The 22,985-nt window shown below is 39.1% G+C and overlaps 1 protein-coding gene across 10 annotated transcripts in view; it reads left to right on the forward strand.

Moving 5' to 3' along the window:
• SBF2 (SET binding factor 2) overlaps nucleotides 1–22,985 on the forward strand; it is a 517,136-nt gene that overhangs the window by 262,671 nt on the left and 231,480 nt on the right. For all 10 annotated transcript variants that reach the window (XR_016231409.1, XR_016231408.1, XM_089328918.1 and 7 more), the window contains 7 exons: nucleotides 4,087–4,219; nucleotides 6,160–6,268; nucleotides 9,605–9,718; nucleotides 13,560–13,637; nucleotides 15,521–15,634; nucleotides 16,353–16,481; nucleotides 20,370–20,468. Coding sequence is in view for 8 of the 10 variants with exons in the window: in XM_008266103.5 (XP_008264325.3) it covers nucleotides 4,087–4,219; nucleotides 6,160–6,268; nucleotides 9,605–9,718; nucleotides 13,560–13,637; nucleotides 15,521–15,634; nucleotides 16,353–16,481; nucleotides 20,370–20,468 (776 nt within the window). In the remaining 2 variants the exon portion in view is untranslated. The remainder of the gene's footprint in view (nucleotides 1–4,086; nucleotides 4,220–6,159; nucleotides 6,269–9,604; nucleotides 9,719–13,559; nucleotides 13,638–15,520; nucleotides 15,635–16,352; nucleotides 16,482–20,369; nucleotides 20,469–22,985) is intronic.

Genomic DNA, 22,985 nt, shown 5'->3' on the forward strand with positions numbered 1-22,985 from the left:
TAAGTGTAAATGCACCAATCTCTCAATTCCAAAGGCAGAGCTTGTCAAACTACATATTTTAAAAATATTTATTTATTTATTTGAAAGAATTATGCAGAGAGAGAGAGAGAGAGGTCTTCCATCTGCTGGTTCACTCCCCAATTGGCCACAACGACCAGAGCTGCACCGATCCAAAGCCAGGAGCTTCTTCCAGGTCTCCCATGTGTTTACAGGGATCCAAGGGCTTGGGCCATCCTGTACTGCTTTCCCAGGCCATACTAGAGAGTTGGATTGGAAGTGGAGCAGCCAGGACTCAAACCAGTGTGCCCGCACTGCAGGTGGTGGCTTTACCTGCTACGCCACAGCACTGGCCCCCAAACTACATTTTAAAAAGGACGTTCAAACTATTTGCTATGAACAAGAGAAACATTTGACCAGCTGTCATCAAATATGGTCCAGTGGCCAAAGCAGACTCAAGTTGTTTTTGTATAACTTACGAGCTAAGGTTTGTTCTTGAAATTTTTTTAGATTTTTTAAAATTAATTAATTATTGAGCTACAGAAGACAGAGGGAGAGACAGAAAGGTTTTCTATCCACTGGTTCACTCCCCAGATGGCTCAATGGCCAGAGTTGAATCGATCTGGAACTAGGAGCTTCCTCCAGGTCTTCCGAGTGGGTGCAGGGGCCCAAGCACTTGGGCCATTTTCCACTGCTTTCCCAGGCCATTAGCAGAGAGCTGGATCAGAAGAGCAACAGCTGTGACACAAACCAGTGACCATATGGGTTGCTGGCGCTGCAGGTAGAGGCTTAGCTACAGTGCCAACCCCTGTTCTTTAGTTTTTTTTTTTTTTAAACCTATTTTTGGCCGGCGCCGCGGCTCAGTAGGCTAATCCTCCGTCTTGCGGTGCCGGCACACTGGGTTCTAGTCCCGGTCGGGGCACCGGATTCTGTCCCATTGGAGGGTGAACCAACGGCAAAGGAAGACCTTTCTCTCTGTCTCTCTCTCTCACTGTCCACTCTGCCTGTCAAAAAAAAAAAAAAAAACCTATTTTTATTTATTTTGTTTTGTTTGAAGGACAGAGATCTTCCATCCCCTGCTTCACTCTCCCAAGTATATCAGCCAAGAGAGGGCCAGGCTGGTAACAGGAATCCATAACTCAATCAGGTCTCCAACATGGGAATCAGGGACCCGGTGCTTGAGCCCTCACCTTCTGCTTCCCAGAATGCTAAGCATGAAGCTAGATCAGAAGCATAGAACCTGAGATTCAAATCAGGCACTGCTATATGGGACGCAGGTGTCCCAAATGGTGACGTAATCCCTGTGCCAAATACCTACCCATGTGCTTCATTTTTTAAAGTTTTTTTTTTTTTAAAGGATATACAAGCAGCAAACAATTTGAAAATAAAACTAGTGTAACCATTCCTTTACATTATGTCTAAAAGAGTAAAGTGCCCAGGAATAAATTTAATCAAGAGTGTGAAAGGCTTGTTCTTTGGAAACTACAAAACATTGGCTGAAGAAATAAAGGCTACTCATGTTCATGGATTGGAAGATTCAGTGTTGTTAGGATATTGGTATTATGCAAAGCAATTTAAAGATACAGTGCACTCTTATCAAAACTCTAATGACCTTTTTTGTAGAAAGGGAAAAGCTAGCCGGCGCCGCGGCTCACTAGGCTAATCCTCCGTCTTGCGGTGCCAGCACACTGGGTTCTAGTCCCAGTCAGGGTGCCGGATTCTGTCCCAGTTGCCCCTCTTCCAGGCCAGCTCTCTGCTGTGGCCAGGGAGTGCAGTGGAGGATGGCCCAAGTGCTTGGGCCCTGCACCCCATGGGAGACCAGGAGAAGCACCTGGCTCCTGCTATCGGATCAGCGTGGTCCGCCGGCAGCCATTGGAGGGTGAACCAGCGGCAAGAGAAGACCTTTCTCTCTGTCTCTCTCTCTCTCTCACTGTCCACTCTGCCTGTCACAAAAAAAAAAAAAAAAAAAAAAAAAAAACTGATCCTTAAATTTGTGTGGAATTTTGTGGTATATTTAATAACCAAAGCAATATTGAGGAAGAACAGAGTTTGAAGGTTCAGCTCACTCTTCCCAATTTCAAACGTACTACAAAGCTTCAGTAAGCAAATAGTATGACCTTGGCATAGTATAGACACATAGAGCAGTGGATACAATTGAGAGTCCAGAAATGAACTCATACATTTATGGTGAATTGATTTTTGACAAGAGTAGCAAAACTGTAAGATGATTCTCTTCAGCAAATGGTTCTGACACCAGCATCCCAGTACAGTACAGAACAAGTACAGGTTTTCAAGTCCCCACTACTATGCTTCTGATCTGGCTCCCTGCTAATGCACCTGGGAAATTAGCAAATGATGGTTTGGTCACCCATGTTGGAGACTCAGTTGGAGTTCCTGGCTCCTGGCTTCAGCCTTGCCTAGCCATGGCTGTTGTAGGCATTTGGGGAATAAATGCGTGGATAGAAGATATTCTCATCCTTCCCCTCCCACTATGCCTACCAAGTAAATAGATATTTACAAAACATTAGAAAACAACAATGCATTATCATTTTGTATTCACCAGCATTGATACAATTTTTTTTTAAAAAAGGAAAAGGTGTGTTATTGCAGATGTAAAGAAATTAGAACATTCACATATTGCTGGTGGAAATGTAAAGTAGTTCAAGTGCTGTGTAAAACAGTTCCTTTAAAGATTAAACATGGCAGTCATATGTAACCTTACAGTTAAACTTTTAGGTATATTTATACAAAAGAATTAAAAATGGATACTAAGGCCAGCACCACAGCTCACTAGGCTAATCCTCCACCTGCAGCACCAGCACCCTGGATTCTAGTCCCGGTTGCTCCTCTTCCAGTCCAGCTCTCTGCTGTGGCCCAGGAGTGCAGTGGAGGATGGCTCAAGTGCTTGGGCCCTGTACCCGCATGGGAGACCAGGAGAAGCACCTGGCTCCTGGCTTCGTATTGGCACAGCACGCTGGCCATAGCAGCTATTTGGGGGGTGAACCAACAGAAAAGGAAGACCTTTCTCTCTGTTTCTCTCTCTCTCACACTGCCTAACTCTGCCTGTCAAAAAAAAAAAAAAAAAAAAAAAAAAGGATACTGAAACAGGTACATGTGTATGCATGTTGAGAGAAGGACTATTCCAAGTAGCTAAAAGATAGCAAAAACCCAGATGTGCATCTAAAGGATGAATGGATGGGAAATCAAAATGAGGTATATGCATAAAATGGAATAATGCTGTTCAGGCATGAAAAGGAATGAAGTACTAAAATGTTACAGGTTAATGTTATAGGTTGTTAGACTTGATTTTAAAATATATCAAATATATATTTATTTTAAGTAGAGAAAGTCCTGAGTTACAAAGACAGGGGTAACATTATGATGCAGCTAGATAAGCAACCATTTGTGATATCTGCATGCCTTATCAAAGTTCCTGTTTAAGTCTCAGCTGCTCTACTTCCAATGCAGCTTTCTGATAATGCACATGGGAAAGCAGCAAATGATGGCCCAAGTAGTTGGGCCTTTACCACTCACTTGGGAGACCCAGATGGAGTTCTTGGCTCCTTGCTTCAGCCTAACCCAGCCTTGGCTATTGCAGCCACTTTGGGAGTGAAGTAGCAGGTGGAAGGTTATCTCTTGCCCTCTCCCTCACCCTATCAACTCTGCCTTTTCAAAAAATAAATCTTTTAAAAAAACAAAGTAGTAAAAAAATAGAAGCTATACCAAATTTCAAATCAAAGTCTAATTATGTTAATGTCAGATTTACTTTAATGGGAAAAAGTTAGCAGAACAATGCCATTGTCTAAAACAGGAACTTAAGTACAGACCTTGGAGATAAAGTTGAGAAGAAGTTAATAGTATATTTCCAATCAACCATTATTATCAATGAGTGTTACACTGACTTGGAAAGTAAAGATAAAACAGTATCTGGGAAAACAAAGACCCACAGGTTGTATGCAATTTATAGTTTATCCTGATATTTCCCTTTGGAGATTCCAAAAATATTGGCTTTCTTTTTTCTTTTTTTTTATGTCATTTTAAGTCTGATTGTTGGCAGCACTCAGTAAGTTTTTTCTCTTGTGTTTTCAGGAATTCAGAACGTCCTCAGCCTCTTCTGTGCAGTACTCACAGAAAATAAGGTTCTCTTCCATTCTGCAAGTTTCCAGAGACTTAGTGATGCTTGTAGAGCCCTGGAATCTTTAATGTTTCCTCTTAAATATAGGTGAGATTTTTTTATTTGATAATTTTATTTATGCCAGAATTATACACTGCTTATTGATAAGTCAAAATGTCATGACATAATGGTTTTTAACTGCATAAATGTAAATTCTAAAGTGATGCCATTATGTGAGTCATAATTCTGATAAAACCTAGCCTAGACTTTGGAACTTTTCCAGATTTTCCATTATGGAGTGTTGACTAATTTCGTAAAAACAACATTTAAATAGTATTGTCAGCAATACTTAATTTTCTCTTAATATAGTTTGTGATAAAAATATTCAGTAAGTGTTGACCATTGGTATTAAAGAATTATTGATTTTAGATATTTTAATAATGTTGCCATTTATTAATAAAGAGGCCTTATCTGTTTTAGACATCTCCTAAAGTATTTATAGATTAACAATACAGTAATGATATCTAGGGTTTGCTTTATAATAATAGAGTAGAAAAAAGAACAAAAGTGAGTTGAAAGATATGTATATAGATATGAATATAGCCATGGATTGGTATTGTCAAATCTGGGTTGGATAATGAGGCTTCATAGTAATTTGTTGAAATTTTCTACAACAAAAAGTATAAAAACAAAACAAAGTAAACATTAATGCCTAATAGTGCTATAAGGAGAATACCTTTAATAATAGTGTTCAATTAATTTGATAATTGTAGTATCTAGGAAACATAAACCTATACAAACTAGGTAAAATTTTCAACTCTCTCAATAATTTCCTTAAAAATTTTTGTTTGTCTATATGCTCTTAACCTTTTAAATAAGATAAAGTCTTTTTGGTCTTAATTTTTTTAGCTGTTCTTAATGAATGTAAACATTATATATAGAAGATAAGATTTGAATGATTATTTTTATTTTTATTTTTTTTAATTTTTTTTAATTTTTTTTGACAGCCAGAGTGGACAGTGAGAGAGAGAGACAGAGAGAAAGGTCTTCCTTTTGCTGTTGGTTCACCCTCCAATGGCCGCCACGGCCGGCGCGCTGCGGCCAGCGCACCGCGCTGATCCGATGGCAGGAGCCAGGAGCCAGGTGCTTTTCCTGGTCTCCCATGGGGTGCAGGGCCCAAGCACCTGGGCCATCCTCCACTGCGCTCCCTGGCCACAGCAGAGAACTGGCCTGGAAGAGGGGTAACCGGGACAGAATCCAGCGCCCCGACCGGGACTAGAACCCGGTGTGCCGGTGCTGCAAGGCGGAGGATTAGCCTAGTGAGCCACGGCGCCGGCCTGAATGATTATTTTATATAGAGAAATTATTGCCCCATGTTGAGAGCAGAGGCCTTATCAGGGAGTCAGTATTACTGTCTGATGTCAGGTTTCTAAATAAAGCAAATATTTTCAAACAATATTAAGGGGCTGGCGCAGTGGCTCACTTGGTTAATCCTCTGTCTGCAGCACGGCATCCCATATGGGCGCCAATTCTAGTCCCGGTTGCTTCTCTTCCAGTCCCGCTCTCTGCTGTGGCCCAGGAAGGCAGTGGAGGATGGCCCAAGTGCTTGGGCCCCTGCACCCTCATGGGAGACCAGGAGGAAGCACCTGGCTCCTGGCTTTGGATTGGCATAGGTCCGGCCGTAGCGGCTGTTTTGGGGGGTGAACCAATGGAAAGAAGACCTTTCTCTCTGTCTCTCTCTCACTGTCTAACTCTGTCAAATAAATAAAAACAAAGTTAAAATACCTGAAGAGACGACTTGCCTAAGAGAAATGAGATAAGTAAGTTGGCTTAGGTTCCATTTACTTTATATTGTTTTATCTGATCATATCTTTCACATGAATATTTTTAATTGCTCCTTTCAAGATTTTCATATTAATAAGGGTGATAGTATTATTGATAATTTGTAAGCATAGGTAATCTAAAATTTATCTAGCATAAACATGAAAGAAAATGCTTATATCACTGTATAAGAAATATATTTGACAAAATGTTTTTATTATTTCCAGCTATCCATATATTCCCATTCTCCCAGCACAACTACTAGAAGTTCTAAGTTCCCCAACGCCTTTCATTATTGGAGTACATTCTATCTTTAAAACTGATATCCATGAACTTGTAAGTATTCATTTTTTAAAATAAGCTGCTTTAATTTTTTTAAAGATTTATTTATTTGAAATGGCTACACAGAGAGGGAGAAGGGAGAGAGAGAGAAGGAAAGAGAGAAAGACATCTTCCATCCACTGGTTCATTCTCTAGATAGTTGGAAAGGCTAGGGCTGCGCCAGGCCCAGGCTGGGAGCCAGGGGCTTCATCTGAGTGGGTAGCAGAGGCACAAACACTTGGACAATCGTTATCTGCTTTTCCCAGGCCATTAGCAGGGAGCTGGGTTGGAAGTGGAGCAGCCAGGACATGAACCTGTGCCCATATGGTCTATTGCCATCGCAGTTGGCAGCTCTACCCCTACATCACAGTAACAGCCCCTAAGTATTCATTTTTTTTTAAGGTTCCAGTTATTGAGTCTTAATGTCAATCATATTTCTTTGAGTCCTATGACATTTCAAATTACTACCATTTTCATATCTCTTAAATTTCCAGCAGACATTATTGGCTGAAGGAAAAGCATCACTGAAAAGTCTAAATATGTTAATTTTGTCTTACAAGCAAGTATGGAAGATTTTAAAAAAGAATTCATTAACATTCTTTTTTTAAAAGATTTATTTATTTATTTACTTGGTTACTTACTTACTTGAATGGCAGAATGATGGAAGCAGGGTTGGGGTTGAGGAGTGCAGCAGGGAGAAGTAGAGAGAGAGATCTTGCATCCACTGGTGCACTCCCTAGATGTCCCCAATAGCCAGGGCTGGGCCAGGTCGAAGTCAGGAGCCAGGAATTCCATCCAGGTGTCCCATGTGAGTGGCACGGACATAAGTACTTTGGGCCATAATTCACTGCTTTCCCAGGCAAATTAACAGGAAGCTGGATTGAGAGCAGAGCATTCAGGATTTATGGGATGCAGGTGTCATAAACGGTGGCCTAACCCACTGTGCCACAACCATCTCCATTAATATTCCTAAATACTACTCTTTTTGACATGTTAACTTTATCTTTCTGTATTCCTATCCTATATATAAAAAAGGAAGATAAACCAATCCATTAATTAGTGTTATACTTTAGTTATTAGTGTTTAATTTATTCATAATTTTAATTAAGACCTATCTTATATTGAGTGGTGCGGGTCAGCATTATGGCACAGCTGGTTAAGCTACTGCCTGCAATGCCAGCATACCGTAGTGGAGCACCGGTTCTGGTCCTGGCTGTTCCACTTTCAATCCAGCTCCCTGGTGGTGCTCCTAGGAAAGCAGCAGAAAATTGCCCAAGTGCATGGGCCTCTTACACCCACATGGGAGATCGGGGTGGAGTTTCTGGCTCCTAGTTTCAGCCTGGCCAATCCTTAAAATGTCATTTGAGGAGTGAACCAGCAGAAGGAAGATATCGGGCAGCGGTGGGGCAGGGGGAAGGAGTGTCTGTGTCTGTCTGTCTCTCCATCTCTGTCACTCAGCCTTTCAAATAAATAAATCTTTAAAAGCATTTGCAAAAAGTGATGGGTTTCTAGTGGAACACAGGTTTGGTATGAGATCCACCAAATTTTTGTATTCTTAATGTCTGTGAATGGAAATACTAGAGAAGGAAAAGGGGACTCTGTGTTCAAACAGAAATAATTTCTGAAATTTTCATTTCTGAAATAATGCTTTTAGAATTCTGTATCATACTTTAAAAGGAATTGAAACAAAATAAAGAATCTAGAGAGAAGAACATCCATGGGTGTCAGGAATTTAGAAAGATAATATCCTAAGGAAATTTTGTCAGGTGATAATCTGATACTATTTGATAACTGAAATATTTAAGTGACTGTCACAGGGAGGAAGGATAATACCTTTTTTTTGAAGGATAATACCATTTTTTTGAAGGATAATACCATTTTTTGTAGTTCAAGCTAAAATGTAATCAATATACATAGGGAATATATAAACAGATTTCTGCATAATATAAACATTTCCAGCTATTAGAGTTGACCAGTAATTTCTTTATGTGAGATGAGGCATATACTCTCAAACATTGTAACTGAAGGGTCGACTACATCATAATTGTAATCTGCAAATTCTTTGTTTTTTTTTTTTAAAGGTTTATTTATTTGAGAGGCAGAGTTAGAGAGAGAGAGAAGGAAAGACAGAAAAGTCCTCCATCCATTGGTTCGCTCCCCAAATGGTGGCAACGGCTGAAAGCCAAATACTTCTTCTAGGTCTCCCATGAGAGTGCAGGGGCCCAAGCACTTGGACCATCTTCCACTGCTTTCCCAGGCCATACAGGCGGAGGCTTAGCCTACTAAGCCCATAATCTGCAAATTCTTAACTCTTTGTAATTCTCCTCTTTTAGTTGTAAATGCTAGCAAAGAAGTAACCTCTGTTGGTACTTACATAATAATTATTGTTGTAATCACAACAGAGCTGTCATTTAACAGAAAATTATTCAACATCATAATTATTAATAAGACCTGTATTTGTTTCCCTAAGCTTAAATGTGAATAACTAGTTCCTATTTAATTCTGATATTACCATATAAAAATATATATAAATCAATAGACATTTCAGGAAAATTTAATCAGCACTAATTTGAAGCATGCCCTTCTGGTTTATAGATAATTTTATTAGCAATAAATATAAGCAGCAGTGGAGGTAATTAAAACCAGGTGCTGGCAAATTAAATTTGTCAAATTTTAATTAATAAATGAAAATTGACTTATAATCATATTATCAGTGTAACAACAGGCTAGTTTTTCTTACATTTTTATGTAAATTATTTTTAATAGACTCTTGTAAAATGTGTAAAGTAAGTTTTTTCTTAAATACCTAACAGGGCCCTTTTGATGTATACTAATTGCTTTGTTAACTTTTATAATAAATACTGGTTTACTAAAGATATAGCTAAACTACCATAATAGCGTATCCAAAGTGGAATTTACCCCTCATGTACCAGTTCATAGAGATGTTCAGTTTTTCAAGGGCAGTTTGCTCCATAAAGTCATTCAAAGCTGAACTTTCTTTCCTTCTTGTTTCTCTATCTATGCATAAGGATTATTTGCTTCCAGTTCATGAGTTTAGCCTATACGAAAAGGAAAGACATAGTGGAGCATTACATACTCCTGTCTTGGAGGGCTGAAACTGTATACATCACTTCTCGTGTTTTATGGGCACAAACTTAGTCACCTAAGTACAAAAGAAGCTGGAAAAATACAGAGTACAGGGAACCCATGAACTCAGAATTCTGTTAATAAGGACAACTAAGTTATTTCCACACTTAGATTCTCTCATTTTGAATTAGGGCCAAATTAATTTGCTTAACAACAAATATATTTTGTTAATTATAGGCTCCTTTTTTTTTAAATCTCTTTCAGTTAGATGTAATCATAGCAGATTTGGATGGAGGAACTATTAAAATTCCTGAATGCATTCACCTGTCTTCCCTTCCAGAGCCACTTCTACATCAGACTCAAGCAGCTCTTTCTTTGGTATGACTTATTTTTTTAAATAGTGATTTTCGCCTGATGTAAATCTGACACTAAGTTAGTTGAAATTTATAAAACATTGTAAATTTAATTATATAAGAAAGAGAATTATATGGTTGAAACATGGTTTATTCTGATACAGTATTTAGAATTCTCCCTTTACTAGGTAAAGTATATTCTTTAGAATATACTTTGAATCCTAACTCAATATTTGTTCTACCTTCATTCTTTTATTCAGTTTATTTATTGCTATTATGTATTAAAGACTGCGCTGGGTATTGGGAATACTCTTATGAAGCCAAGATAAAACTCTTCCTCTAAATTCCTAAATCCCCTAAAATCCTCACTTTTGAAATTTTACCTCTGTTTCTAACCTCCATATTGGCGTCCCATTTCTTCTTGGTAGATACAGTGCTTGCAAAGCTGTGTGATGTTATCTTGCCAGTGTTTTCAGATTACTACAGAAAAACATTACTTGCTTATACTTTTAATTGTCTAGCATTTCATGCAGTAAGATTTTTTTGCTTTTTGCTTTTTTTTTTAAGATCCATCTATTTGTTTGAAAGGCAGAGTTAGATCTTCCATCCCCTGGTTCGCTCCCCAAATGGCCACAATGGCCAGAGCTGAGCCAATCTGAAGTCAGGAGCCAGGAGCTTCCTCTGTGTCTCCCACATGAGTGCAAGGGCCCAAAGACTTGGGCTGTTTTCTCCCTTTCCAGGCCATAGCAGAGAGCTGGATCGGAAGTGGAGCAGCTGGGACTTAAACCGGCGCCCATATGGGATTCCGGCACTGCAGGCAGCCCCTTTACCCGCTACTCCACAGCGCCAGCCCCACAGTAAAGTTAATTTTAAAATATATTGTGGCCTGGGTTTTCTTGTTGATACAAGTTTAATTCTTTTGTATTATTTTACCTTAGTTGATTTTTTAAAAAAAGATTTATTTTTTTGAGAAGCATACTATGGCAAGAGCCTCAGATGGTCACCGACATCATAAATGAGAGTGTTAATTGTTAAAGGAACAACAGAAGTCACTGTACTTACTCCCCATGTAGGACCTCCATCCGTAATGAGTTTTACTATGAGAATCCACTGCAAATCTTGTTCTCAAACTGTACTCTATATGTTATGTGTGTGTGAGGAGGTACAAACTGTTGAAATCTGTGCTTAACATGGAGTTGGTCCTCTGTATATAAAATTGAACTAAAAATGAACCATAATGAAGAGGGAGAGGAAGAGGGAGGTGGGATGGGAACTGGGGTGGGAGGCTAGGTATGGGGGAAAGAACCACTATATTCCTAAAGTTGTATATATGAAAAAGTACATACATTAAGTAAAAACTTAAAAGAAAAGAAAAGAATAGTGATAGAGAAAGGGAGGGAGAAAAAAATCTTTGATTTGCTGGTTCATTCTCCCAGGCTGAAGCCAGGAGCGTACAGCTCCATCCAGGTCTCCCAGATGGGTAGCAGGGGCCCAAATACTTGGGCCATCTTCCATTGCCTTCTCTTGTGTGTTAGCAGGAAGATCTATCAGAAGCAGAGCAACTGGAACTCAGTTGGGATGCCAGCATCAAAAGAAGTGGCCTACCTCCATGTGCTACAATACCAGCCCCTACCTTGGTTGATTTTTAAAATTATTTTACTAACAGCTTTTTTAGGTGCTCATTTACCCATCATCAGAAAAGTGAACCCTAGAAATCTTGTATTCTTTTCCAAGATATTATTGGGACAAAGACCTTCATATTTTCTTGTAGTAATATGTTAGCTTAGAATGCTTAAAAGTTTTTTTCCTTTAAATATAAACCTAGAAATCTAGGATTACCAGGGGAATTTTATTCACAGAAAACTTTAAAATTTGTATTAGTCCTTATGTTGTTATAGTGATATCTGTAAAATGAGAACATTTAGAGAAAACTGGCTTTTCCTAATATAGTTTGTAATCTGTAATACAAAGTGTGATAATTTGGAAAGGAAACATGCATAGGGCGCAAGAGAGCTGAATTCCAGTCTACATTGTGCCACTTGATGTTTTTGAGAAAATCACATACTATCTTTAGGCCTATTTCCTGGTCTTTATCTCTAGGATGATTGTTTTATGCAGAGGTGACAAGGTGACTTTTTCTCAAAGTGAAGTCTGGAGGTGACTTTGAGTAGTATTGTTAAATCTTTTCAATAATTATATACTTATTGTAAATAACATAAAATCTGTGATTTGACAGATATTATCTAAGAAAATACTAGATTTAAAAAGGTGAAATGACTTAAAGACAGTTTAAGGAAAAATATTAACTCTAATTGTGTAGGTGGTATATGGATATAGCAAATGCTGAGAAGATAGTATTTTGGGTTTTTTGACTTTTTTCATTTTTTCATTTTTATTTAACGAATGCATTTTTATATAGATACAACTTTAGGAATATAGTGGTTCTTTCCCCCCATACCCCACCCCTTCCCATCCCACCTCCCATTCCCTCTCCCATCTCCTTATTCATTATGTATCATTTTTAATATGACTCTATATACAGAGGACCCACTCTATGCTAATCATAGAGAGAAGATAATATTTTAAGTGATTGTAGAAAGCTCAGTGTTTCTAGAAAATTTATTAAATTGCTTATGTAGTTACATCTTGGTGATATTAACAATTATTCAGGGGTTTCATATCAAAATTAACCAAAATTTTAATTCTTCCTGATAGGGGTGGTGTTGCATACTGATAACTTTAACCTGCTACACCTATACCACCACATTTGACCAATGTGTAAAATTCCTTTTTGGTAGAACTGAGTATGGCTATTATGTTTATCGAGCACAATGGTGAATTTTGTAGTATCGTGAATAAGATATCAGAACATAGTATATTGTCAAAACAGCACTGAAAAAGAAATCATATTTGATAAACCATGAGGGAGATTTGAGTAACAAATACATAAAGCTTTGTTGGTTAGTAAATAGTTAAATCAAATGACAATACAGCACTTGAACTATGTAATGATTGTGGATGATTATATAGACGCCAAGACATTGTTATATCACTGTGCAGGTGATTGGGTGATAATTGTCAATATTTTAGTATTATTTTATCTATTCTAAGTATACTATCAAGAAACCTTGGTATTTGAAAGTGATTCTATACAGACCAAAATTTGCTAAATACTGATGCATTTCATCTTTTTCTCTGGGCAAGTCTTACATGAGCCCTTCTTTTCTACATGTTCCCCAACCTGCTTTCCTTCAAAATCATACTCAAATATTTCCTTATTTGTTTTTCCCCAACTTTCCCTAGCATGAATTAATTATATTAAATACATTATATTTTATATATTTGTAACACTTGTCACATTGTACTGGGCTTTCCCTTCTGGACTGCAGAGTTCAAAAGGTTATTCCTTTCTTCCTCCATATTTCAGTTAATTTATTAAAATAAGAAACATGAAAACACATGCGTGTTTTTAAAAAAAATCAGCTAAGCAGAAAAATAGCTCTGCCCTGACCATTCCTTTCCGAGAGGTGACTGTTGTTTTATTGATCACAACTTGTATGTATATGTATGCAGATTTAGAGGTTTTTTATTTTCAAGTAAATGAGACCATACTATTTGTTTCTTTCTAGAACAACTTTTTTTTTTTTTACTGACTGTTTTATCTTAGTGATCTTACCACCAAACTAACTCAACTATCTAACGTGTTTCATGGAGAGAATGGATCATAATTCATACACATACTTTTCCATCTTAATTCCCCAAGTAGATTAGATTTTGTTAGATTTTTTTTAGAAATTTTTTGTTAGAAAAAGGTTAGATTTTGTTGCTATTAAGACATTTCACTTAAGAAAACTTCTTTGCTGTAGATTTTACACCCAGATTTGGAAGTAGCAGATCATGCTTTTCCTCCTCCACGAACAGCTTTATCACATTCAAAAATGCTGGTAAGTTTAATAATACTTCTATTTTGTAGGTTTGTTAAAGAAGTTGAGTGAAGTTAGTCAGATGTTGCAGCATAGTAAAAAGTGCCACAAATTAGAAATTGGAGAGTTTCCACTGAGAGTCCTGGATGTCCTGTTCATGGGAGAGCTACAGGAAAGTGCACTGACCAGGAGGACAGGAGAACTAAGACTTTGCCCTGCAGAAGCATGAACAAGTATAGGACAGAAAATCAGAACCTGGGTTAGAGCATAGGAAACTTTGCCATGGGAATTTAAAAAATGTAAAGGAGGCTTATAAAAATGGAAACAAACAATGTTAATAATAGAATAGAATTAAGTTTGAAGAATAAGTAGATGAAGATAGCTCCAGTTAGAAGACAAAAGGGTGCATGTATAACAGAGGCCCCTTTTTTTATTTTGCCCATTGTATTTCTTGGAGGTGAGCTTGATGTATAGTAAGGAGCCTGATAGTGCTGGACACCTTTGACAAGTAACTTAAGCATTCTTGACCCTCATTTCCTCATCAAGACTTTATTTAGTAGCTTTGTAATTTTCCTTATAGTTCTAAATTTGTGATTTGTTTCTTTAATATTTATTTTTTTGAAAGTCAAAGTTAGGGTGGGGGAGGAGTGTGCGTGTGTGTGTGTGTGTGTGTGTGAGAGAGAGAGAGAGAAAGAGAGAAATCTTCTCTCCACTGGTTCGCCCTCTACATGTCCACAGTTGGGAGGGCTGCGCCAAGCCAAAGTCAGGAGCCAGGAGCTTCATCCGGGGCTCTCACGAGGGTAGCAGGGGCCCAAGCACTTGGGTTATCTTCCACTTCATTTCCCATGCTATTAGCAGGGACCTGGATCACAAGTGGAGCAACTGGGACATGAACAGCACCCTTATGGGATGCCAGCATCACAGGCAATGGTTTTACCCTCTATGCCACAACACTGGCCTCTGGGTCCAGCGCTGTAGCGCAGCCGGTTAATGCCCTGGCCTGAAGCGCCGGCATCCTATATGGGCACCAGTTCTGGTCCCAGCTGCTCTTCTTCCAGTCCAGCTCTCTACTATGACCTGGGAAAACAGTAGAAGATGGCCAGGTTCTTGAGCCCCTGCACCCACATGGGAGACCTGGAAGAAGCTCCTGGCTCCTGGCTGCAGATCTGCACAGCTCCTGCTATTGCGGCCAGTTGGAGAGTGAAACAGTGGACGGAAGACTTCTCTCTCTGCCTTTCTCCTCTCTGTGTAACTCTCTGACTTTAGAATAAATAAAAAACAAAATCTTAAAAAAAAAAAAAAACTGGCCCCTAAGAGTGTGATTCTTTCAAAATCTGTACTATTGCTAGTTTTAATGATCTATGACTATTTTATAAATTTATTGTATATTAATAAAGTAGACATATTTTCATTTGAAAAAGGCATCAATAGAAATATTAAAATTTGAAAAAAAAACTGAGCTATTATTAACAATTTTAAGGTCATGCCTTATTAATGTAAGGATAGGTTTTTAAAACTTGCATACACTTTGTAAAACTTTTCAAAACAGACTTCATAAACTCTTAAAACTTAGTGTTTAAAGATTTTTTCCTTTCATATTAGTGACAGAAAAATCAAAAGAATTGGATATATGCCCTTCTCTAACATGGTAAAAGATACGACCCTGACTTACTTTTTTCTTAGAGGAAAATGAGATGCATTCGAGGCAAGTTTTATTTGGTTCAATACAAAGAACAGTTTAGCAGCCTAAGCTGCCCAGTGATAGGATGGACTAGAAGCGCCACCGTTCAGTGTTGCCAAAAATGAAACTTATGTATGAGAAGACTGAAACACTCTTTACAACTTTTTACTTAACATTTTTTTAGAAATTAAATTACCTAACATGTTTCTTCTTACATTTTTAGGATAAAGAAGTGCGAGCAGTTTTCCTTAGATTATTTGCCCAACTCTTCCAAGGATATAGATCATGCTTACAACTTATAAGGATTCATGCAGAGCCAGTTATACATTTTCACAAAGTAAGATAAAGCACCCTATTTTTGACCTTAATTTATCAAATGTGATTATTTATAATCTCTGCTTTGTGTGGTTGGATGATAATTCTTACTACTAAGGAACTGACATAAGGCTTTACTTTATACTCTTAACTTTAAGTTGGTTTTTCTTTTAAAACTAAACATTAATTTCTGATTTCCCCTCCTGAATTATGGGCAGATTGATTTTTATTCTTTTCAATACATGTTGTATTTCAGGTATCAGACAAAAAACTTTTTCAAGAGAAATATATTTTATATTTTTTAAAGATATATTTATTTATTTTGACAGTCAGTTACATAGAGAGGAGAGACAGAGGGTTCTTCCATCTGCTTATTCGTTCCCCAGATGTCTGCGAAAGCCAGTGCTGGGCCAGGCCAAAGCCGACAGCTCCATTCTCCAATGAGGGCAAAGACCCAAGTACTTGGGCCATCGTCAGCTGCTTTTCTTAGGCTATTATCGGGGAGCTGGATTGGGGTGGAGTAGTCAGGGTGCAAACCTGCACCTGCGTAGAATACTGGCATTGCAGGCTGTGGTTCTACCCCTATGCCACAAAACCAGCTCCTGAAAAATACATTTTATAGCAACACATGTTTATGCATAAAGGCATTACATAAGCTTTGATCTTTATTGTGTTTTTTTTTTTGTCATTTATCCATTACCAAACAATAAAATATTGTTTTACTTTTTCTTTCTTTACAGACAGCTTTCTTGGGACAGCGTGGTTTGGTTGAGAATGATTTCCTCACTAAAGTGCTCAATGGAATGGCATTTGCAGGTTTTGTTTCAGAAAGAGGTCCTCCTTATAGATCTTGCGATCTCTTTGATGAGGTATAGTTCTTCTAAAATGAATGCATTATTTACAAACACATATTCTAGTATTGAAAGTAGAGAAGTTTTGTTTTTAACATTAACTCAAAATATAATTAAAATACAAAATAATCTAAGTGCTGATTATTATGTTACCAAACCTTCATATTATATATATTAGAAATATATAATTATGGAACGCCTCAGAAGTTCAGAGTTACAGGGTTTGTAGGAGAGAGAGAGAAAAAGAGGGGAGAGAGAAAGAGATCAATTGATTGATTGAGATTGAGATCTGTCTTCATCCACTGGTTCACTCTCCAAGTGGCCAACAATGGCTAGAGTTGGGTCAGTTTGAAGCCAGGAGTCTGGAACTGCATGTGGGTCCCCAACATGGGTACATGGGTCCAAGGACTTGGGCTATCTTCCCAGCCACATTAGCAGGGAGCTGAATTAGAAGTGGAGTAGCAGGGACTCGAACTGGTGCCCATATGGATACAGGCATTAGCTTAACCCACTGCTCCACAACATCAGCCCCTCCCCTCCTTCCCCCAAATTTTAAACAAGAGTTTATTAAAGTAGTTTTAAAACTTTGACAGTAATTTAAAACTTCAGTTATTTTTTGGAGTCAATAATGCACTGATCTCAGCCAGCGTCATGGCTCACTTGGCTAATCCTCCGCCTGTGGCACCAGCACCCAGGGTTCTCGTCCTGGTTGGGACAGCGGGTACTAGTCCCGGTTGCTCCTCTTACAGTCCAGCTCTCTGCTGTGGCCCGGGAGTGCAGTGGAGGATGGCCCAAGTGCTTGGGTCCCCTGTGCCCGCATGGGAGACCGGGAGGAAGTACCAAGCTCCTGGCTTCGGATTGGTGCAACGCCGGCTGTGGTGGCCATTAGGGAAGTGAACCTACGGAAGGAAGACCGTTCTCTTTGTCTCTCTATCACTGTCTATAACTCTCTCTCTCTCTCTCTCTCTCTCTCTTTCTCACTGTAACTCTGCCTGGCAAAAAATAAAAATAAATAAAAAATAATGCACTGATCTCTCTCCCTGTCTCATAGGAAGAAAGGTATAATTTTGATGTATAGATATATGACTTCAAATTGCAGTTATATTGAGTCTTTCAGTGATAGAGCTATAGTTTAACTTCATGGCTTCAGTAATCAAAATTTGTCTAGCTCCTTTGGTACATAATAAAATTTAATCTTTACCTTAAAGGAGTTGACCACTAAAGGAAGAAATAGGGCAGATGTAACTCAAAATACGAATGTTGTTTTCCATTTATTATGCTTTCTCTTTTAAAAACATCTTTCAAATTCTTTTTTTTTTTTTTTTTTTTTTTTTTTTTTTTTTTTTTTTTTTGACATCAGAGCAGACAGTGAGAGAGAAAGACAGAGAGAAAGGTCTTCCTTTACCGTTGGTTCACCCTCTAATGGCTGCTGTGGCCGGCACACAGTGCTATCCGAAGCCAGGAGCCAGGTGCTTCTCCTGGTCTCCCATGCGGGTGCAGGGCCCAAGCACCTGGGCCATCCTCCACTGCACTCCCAGGCCACAGCAGAGAGCTGGACTGGAAGAGGGGCAACTGGGAAAGAATCAGGCGCCCCAACTGGTACTAGAACCCGGTGTGCCGGCGCCACAGGCAGAGGATTAGCCTATTGAGCTGCAGTGCTGGCCTCAAATTCTTATTTAATTCTGTGTTCACAGCACCTAATTTGGGTGCGTAGAATAATGAGTTTTACTCTGTTTTTCAGTTTCTGAAAAAGCATCATATTGAAACCAATAAATCTAAAGTTCCTTTAAATCTATAAAATAAAAAACATTCCTAGCACCTATTATATTACAAAATAGTAATAGTAGTCAATCTTTGCTGCTAGTGGTTTTATTTTATATGTAGAAGGTAGGAATCGAGATCTGCGCAGCGTCATCCGTAGCGGCCATTTGGGGAGTGAACCAACGGAAGGAAGACCTTTCTCTCTCTCTCTCTCTCTCTCTCTGTCTCTGTCTCTGTCTCTGTCTCTTTCTTTCACTGTCTATAACTCTGTCAAATTTAAAAAAAAAATAGAAGATAGGAATTGAGATTTAAAATATCCTTATTTCATAGGAAAAGGATCTTTTATTCTCTGAAAAGATAGTGAAGTATTCCTAGGTAAGAATTATAGAATAAATACCTGTTACAGTTCTGAGTATGAACACCAGACACCAACTGCTTTAGTTAATAATACAAAACATAAGAAGATGTAGGAGAAATTATGCTGATAGGACCAAATCTTTCTTATCAATTACTGACCATCAGTCCTCTACAATTAACACTTAATATGGTTGACATTGGTTATATATCAGCCTTTAGATTCTAAACTAAGTCATTAATACATAATACTGAATAGGATTATATTAGATGCTCTCCAGTATCCTCAGTATAATTTGTAGCTTCTACATTGTGTCAGTTTTTGAAACTTTGTGAATAGTAATAGTGGTTTCTGTATCCTTTTTGTTTTCTATTCACTTTTTCATTACTAACTCCCTCTGGTAACGTCTTCATAACAAGTCACATTGATTACTTGAAGAAAACTTGCTTGCTATCACTTCCAACTATCTTTGTGGCTGCGTCCTGAAGTGATTCCCCTCTGACTTTGAGCCTAACCATAACCGTGTGTTCATATTCTGCTCTTGCTTCACCAGCTGCTCCAGACTTTGTCAGAATAGTTGACTCTGAGACACACTAGAAGGCATAAGTTTATTTGATGTCTCCTTTTTTATTACATATTTTATATATGTATCCTCTAGATCGAAAACAATGATAAGACAAGCTCCCTGTCCTAGATTCCTATTGAGTCTTCCCTAACTGTTCATCTAGTTCTTTATTGTGCCTGCAGTGGTGACTTTGATGTCTTATTGATGTGGTTACTTGAAAGTCAGTTGGTCATATGTTTATACCTCATTCAAGGGCCTAAGAGAAACAATGGACCAGATCTAAATAATTTCTCATTCTCTCCTCTTTGTCTATTTTCGTGGGAATGTGCTTTTGTAGAAAAATAGAATTTGCTCCTGGGAAAGGATTCCTTTTTTTAAGCTTAGCTTGGGCAGCCAAACACATGGTGCCTTAATGGAATTTTCAGAAGTAGTTTGCATCATGCATCATCTTGTCCTTACACTCCCATCAAGTAAACATCTTGGAATTAAAAAAAAAAAAAAGCCTTTGTCTAATAGTCTTTCTGAATCCTGAACTAGAATAAACCAACCCATAGTCTGTCTGTTTCAGTGAAGCTATTAGATCTGACAACAAAGATTCCTATCTTATATTCTTCTTTTCATCCTTCATTTACTCTCCTCCTGTTTTTTTTTTTTTTCCTGTCAGCACTCTTTTCTCTACCTTAAGCATACACACTCACATAGTTCTCCCCATAAATGAGATGTTAGGGAGACAAACTGGAGTATAGGTGATTTGAGAACTGAAGAAGCCTAAGGTTATGAGGAAGCTGAAGCTCAGGAGTTCAAGTGACCTGTCAGATCACACTGCCAGCAGAGCTAGGTGTGAAGTCCTAGCAAACTGACGTGAATGTGTGGTTCCTATTGTGTGAATTGGAGATTGTGTAGAGACTTTCTGAGTTTCCCTGTGTGAGATAATTCTTGCAGTAAGCTTGTGGAATCACAAAGTCTCTATGAGTTCCAGAAATGGCTTTCCCAAGAAGTAGAGCCCTTAATCATCAAGAGGGACCACAGGAAAATCCAAAGATTCAATCGGCTGTCATCCCAGAACAGAACTGAAACCCAGGAAAAATCTGAAGTATTTTCTCTTAAAAATAATATGCATTCTAGACTTTCTTTTACTTGCAAATGTATGAAATTATCACTTGGGTTTTTTTTTTTATTATGATGTGTTAGTGTTAATATTTTGCCATTTGATTCTCTTTCTCAGTTGGTAGCCTTCGAAGTAGAGAGAATTAAAGTTGAAGAAAACAATCCATTGAAAATGATAAAGCATGTCAGAGAACTTGCTGAGCAACTATTTAAAAATGTAAGTAAGTATACTTATTTAGATATTCATCAATTTAAAAGGTATTAATAAAGTGTTTTATTTGTAAAACTAAAACAGTTCATCTTTTTTTTTTTTTTTTTTTTTTTTGACAGGCAGAGTGGACAGTGAGAGAGAGAGACAGAGAGAAAGGTCTTCCTTTGCCATTGGTTCACCCTCCAATGGCCGCCGCGGCTGGCGCGCTGCGGCCGGCGCACCGCGCTGATCCGATGGCAGGAGCCAGGAGCCAGGTGCTTTTCCTGGTCTCCCATGGGGTGCAGGGCCCAAGCACCTGGGCCATCCTCCACTGCACTCCCTGGCCACAGCAGAGGGCTGGCCTGGAAGAGGGGCAACCGGGACAGGATCCGGCGCCCCGACCGGGACTAGAACCCGGTGTGCCGGCGCCGCTAGGCGGAGGATTAGCCTAGTGAGCCACGGCGCCGGCCAACAGTTCATCTTTCAAATGATAATCTTAACTCTGGACTGTAAGTTATAAGATGTTAAAGTCAATTATGTATATATAAAAATGACCACAGGCCGGCGCCGCGGCTCACTAGGCTAATCCTCCGCCTAGCGGCACCGGCACACCGGGTTCTAGTCCCGGTCGGGGCGCCGGATTCTGTCACGGTTGCCCCTCTTCCAGGCCAGCTCTCTGCTGTGGCCAGGGAGTACAGTGGAGGATGGCCCAGGTGCTTGGGCCCTGCACCCCATGGGAGACCAGGAAAAGCACCTGGCTCCTGGCTCCTGCCATCGGATCAGCGTGGTGCGCCGGCCGCAGCGCACTGGCCGCGGCAGCCATTGGAGGGTGAACCAACGGCAAAAGGAAGACCTTTCTCTCTGTCTCTCTCTCTCACTGTCCACTCTGTCAAAAAAAATAAAAATAAAAAAATAAAAAATAAATAAAAAAATGACCACAGTTTTAATTTTGCTGTCAATCACTGTATTATGAAAACATCTTACAATTTTCCAGTTTGTCATTTGCCCCCGTTGTGATATTCTTTTGGGTTTCAGTTTATCTGTCTATTTAATTACTTGAAAGACAGAGTGATAGAGAGAGAGAAATCTTCCATTTGCTGGTTCACTCCCAAATATCTGCAACAGCCAGGGCTGGGTCAGGTAGAAGCCAATAGCCAGGAACACTAATTCTTGGACTTGATCCCTAGGCACTCTGATATGGGATACAGGTATACCAGGTGGCAGCTTAACCTGCCCTGCCACAACACTTACACTTTGGGTCTCAGTTTTAATACATAAAAATGAGATTCATTGGAGACTGAAACCTCAGACAGAGTTGGCCACTGTATTCAACTTCAGTTTGATTTAGTGGTTATCAACTGAATCAGGAAAACTGTTTCAGCATTATTTTTGGACAAAAAACAAAAAGCTGAAAGAAAGAGGGAGGAGAGGGGAGGGGAGGGGAGGAGAGGAGAGGAGAGGAATTGGTAAATCACTGCAGAAACTAAAGGGTGAAAATATTCCCTGGACAGAGGAAATGCAGTAAGGTAAATGCACTGTGAGTTGGTAAAGTACGAAATTTGGTTACCAGGCGAGAAGAACCCAAAGCAGCAGTGAGATCATGTGTACATGGAAAATGGATTTTGGTAGTGAGTGCTGGTCATTCTTCCTGCTAGTGAAACTTTGAGTCCATTAACTTAATAAAGAAAGTGGGAATTATCTCCAGGGGAAAATTAAGGGAAAATTAAGGAAATAGAGTAAAAAGGGGCCAGCGCTATGGTGTAGCGAGTAAAGCCGCTACCTGCAGTGGCAGCATCCCATATGGGCGCCAGTTCAAGTCTCGGCTGCTCCACTTCCGATCCAGCTCTCTGCTATGGCCTGGGAAAGCAGTAGAAGATAGCCCAAGTTCTTATGCCCCTGTACCCATGTGGGAGACCTGGAGGAAGCTCCTGGCTCCAGGCTTTGGATCAGTGCAGCTCGAGCGGTCACGGCTAATTGGGGAGTGAACCATTGCATGGAAGATTCTCATTCTCTCATTCTCTCATTCTCTCTCTCTCTCTCTCTCTCTCTCTCTCTCTCGTCCCTGTCTCTCTGTCTCTCTCTCTGTCTCTCTCTGTCTCAAGGGCTGATTCTGAGGCCAGAGTGCTGTTTAGGACATCTGCCATTCTATGAGTCTGCTGTGTATCCCAAAGAAGCACTACTTTCATATCCCTAAATATATCACATTTTAAGTCATAACATGCTGGTTTAACAAAATTATAAACTGGTTTTCCTAGCAACATGCACGCCAAGATCTGTTTCTTTCTTCTATTGACTGGCTACATTTTTAATTTTTTAATACTGTGCCCAATATCGTACATGCACTTCTTGATTAGCATACTGAAACTTTTAAAAATAATTCTTTTAGAAGAAAAACAGGTATTCTGTGCTGGCCTTTGCCACTTAGTGGTGGCCAAGTAGAACTAATGTATGGCATAATCATATGAGAAGTATCTGTTGATGTATTGTCATAATAAAATTAGTATATAGCACAACTTGCCCAGAGGTAGGGTTAAGTCCTTTATG

This window comes from Oryctolagus cuniculus, chromosome 1 (assembly GCF_051225735.1).
Source record: "Oryctolagus cuniculus isolate XC-2025 breed Fujian yellow rabbit chromosome 1, ASM5122573v1, whole genome shotgun sequence".
In the NCBI taxonomy this organism is placed as follows: domain Eukaryota; kingdom Metazoa; phylum Chordata; class Mammalia; order Lagomorpha; family Leporidae; genus Oryctolagus; species Oryctolagus cuniculus.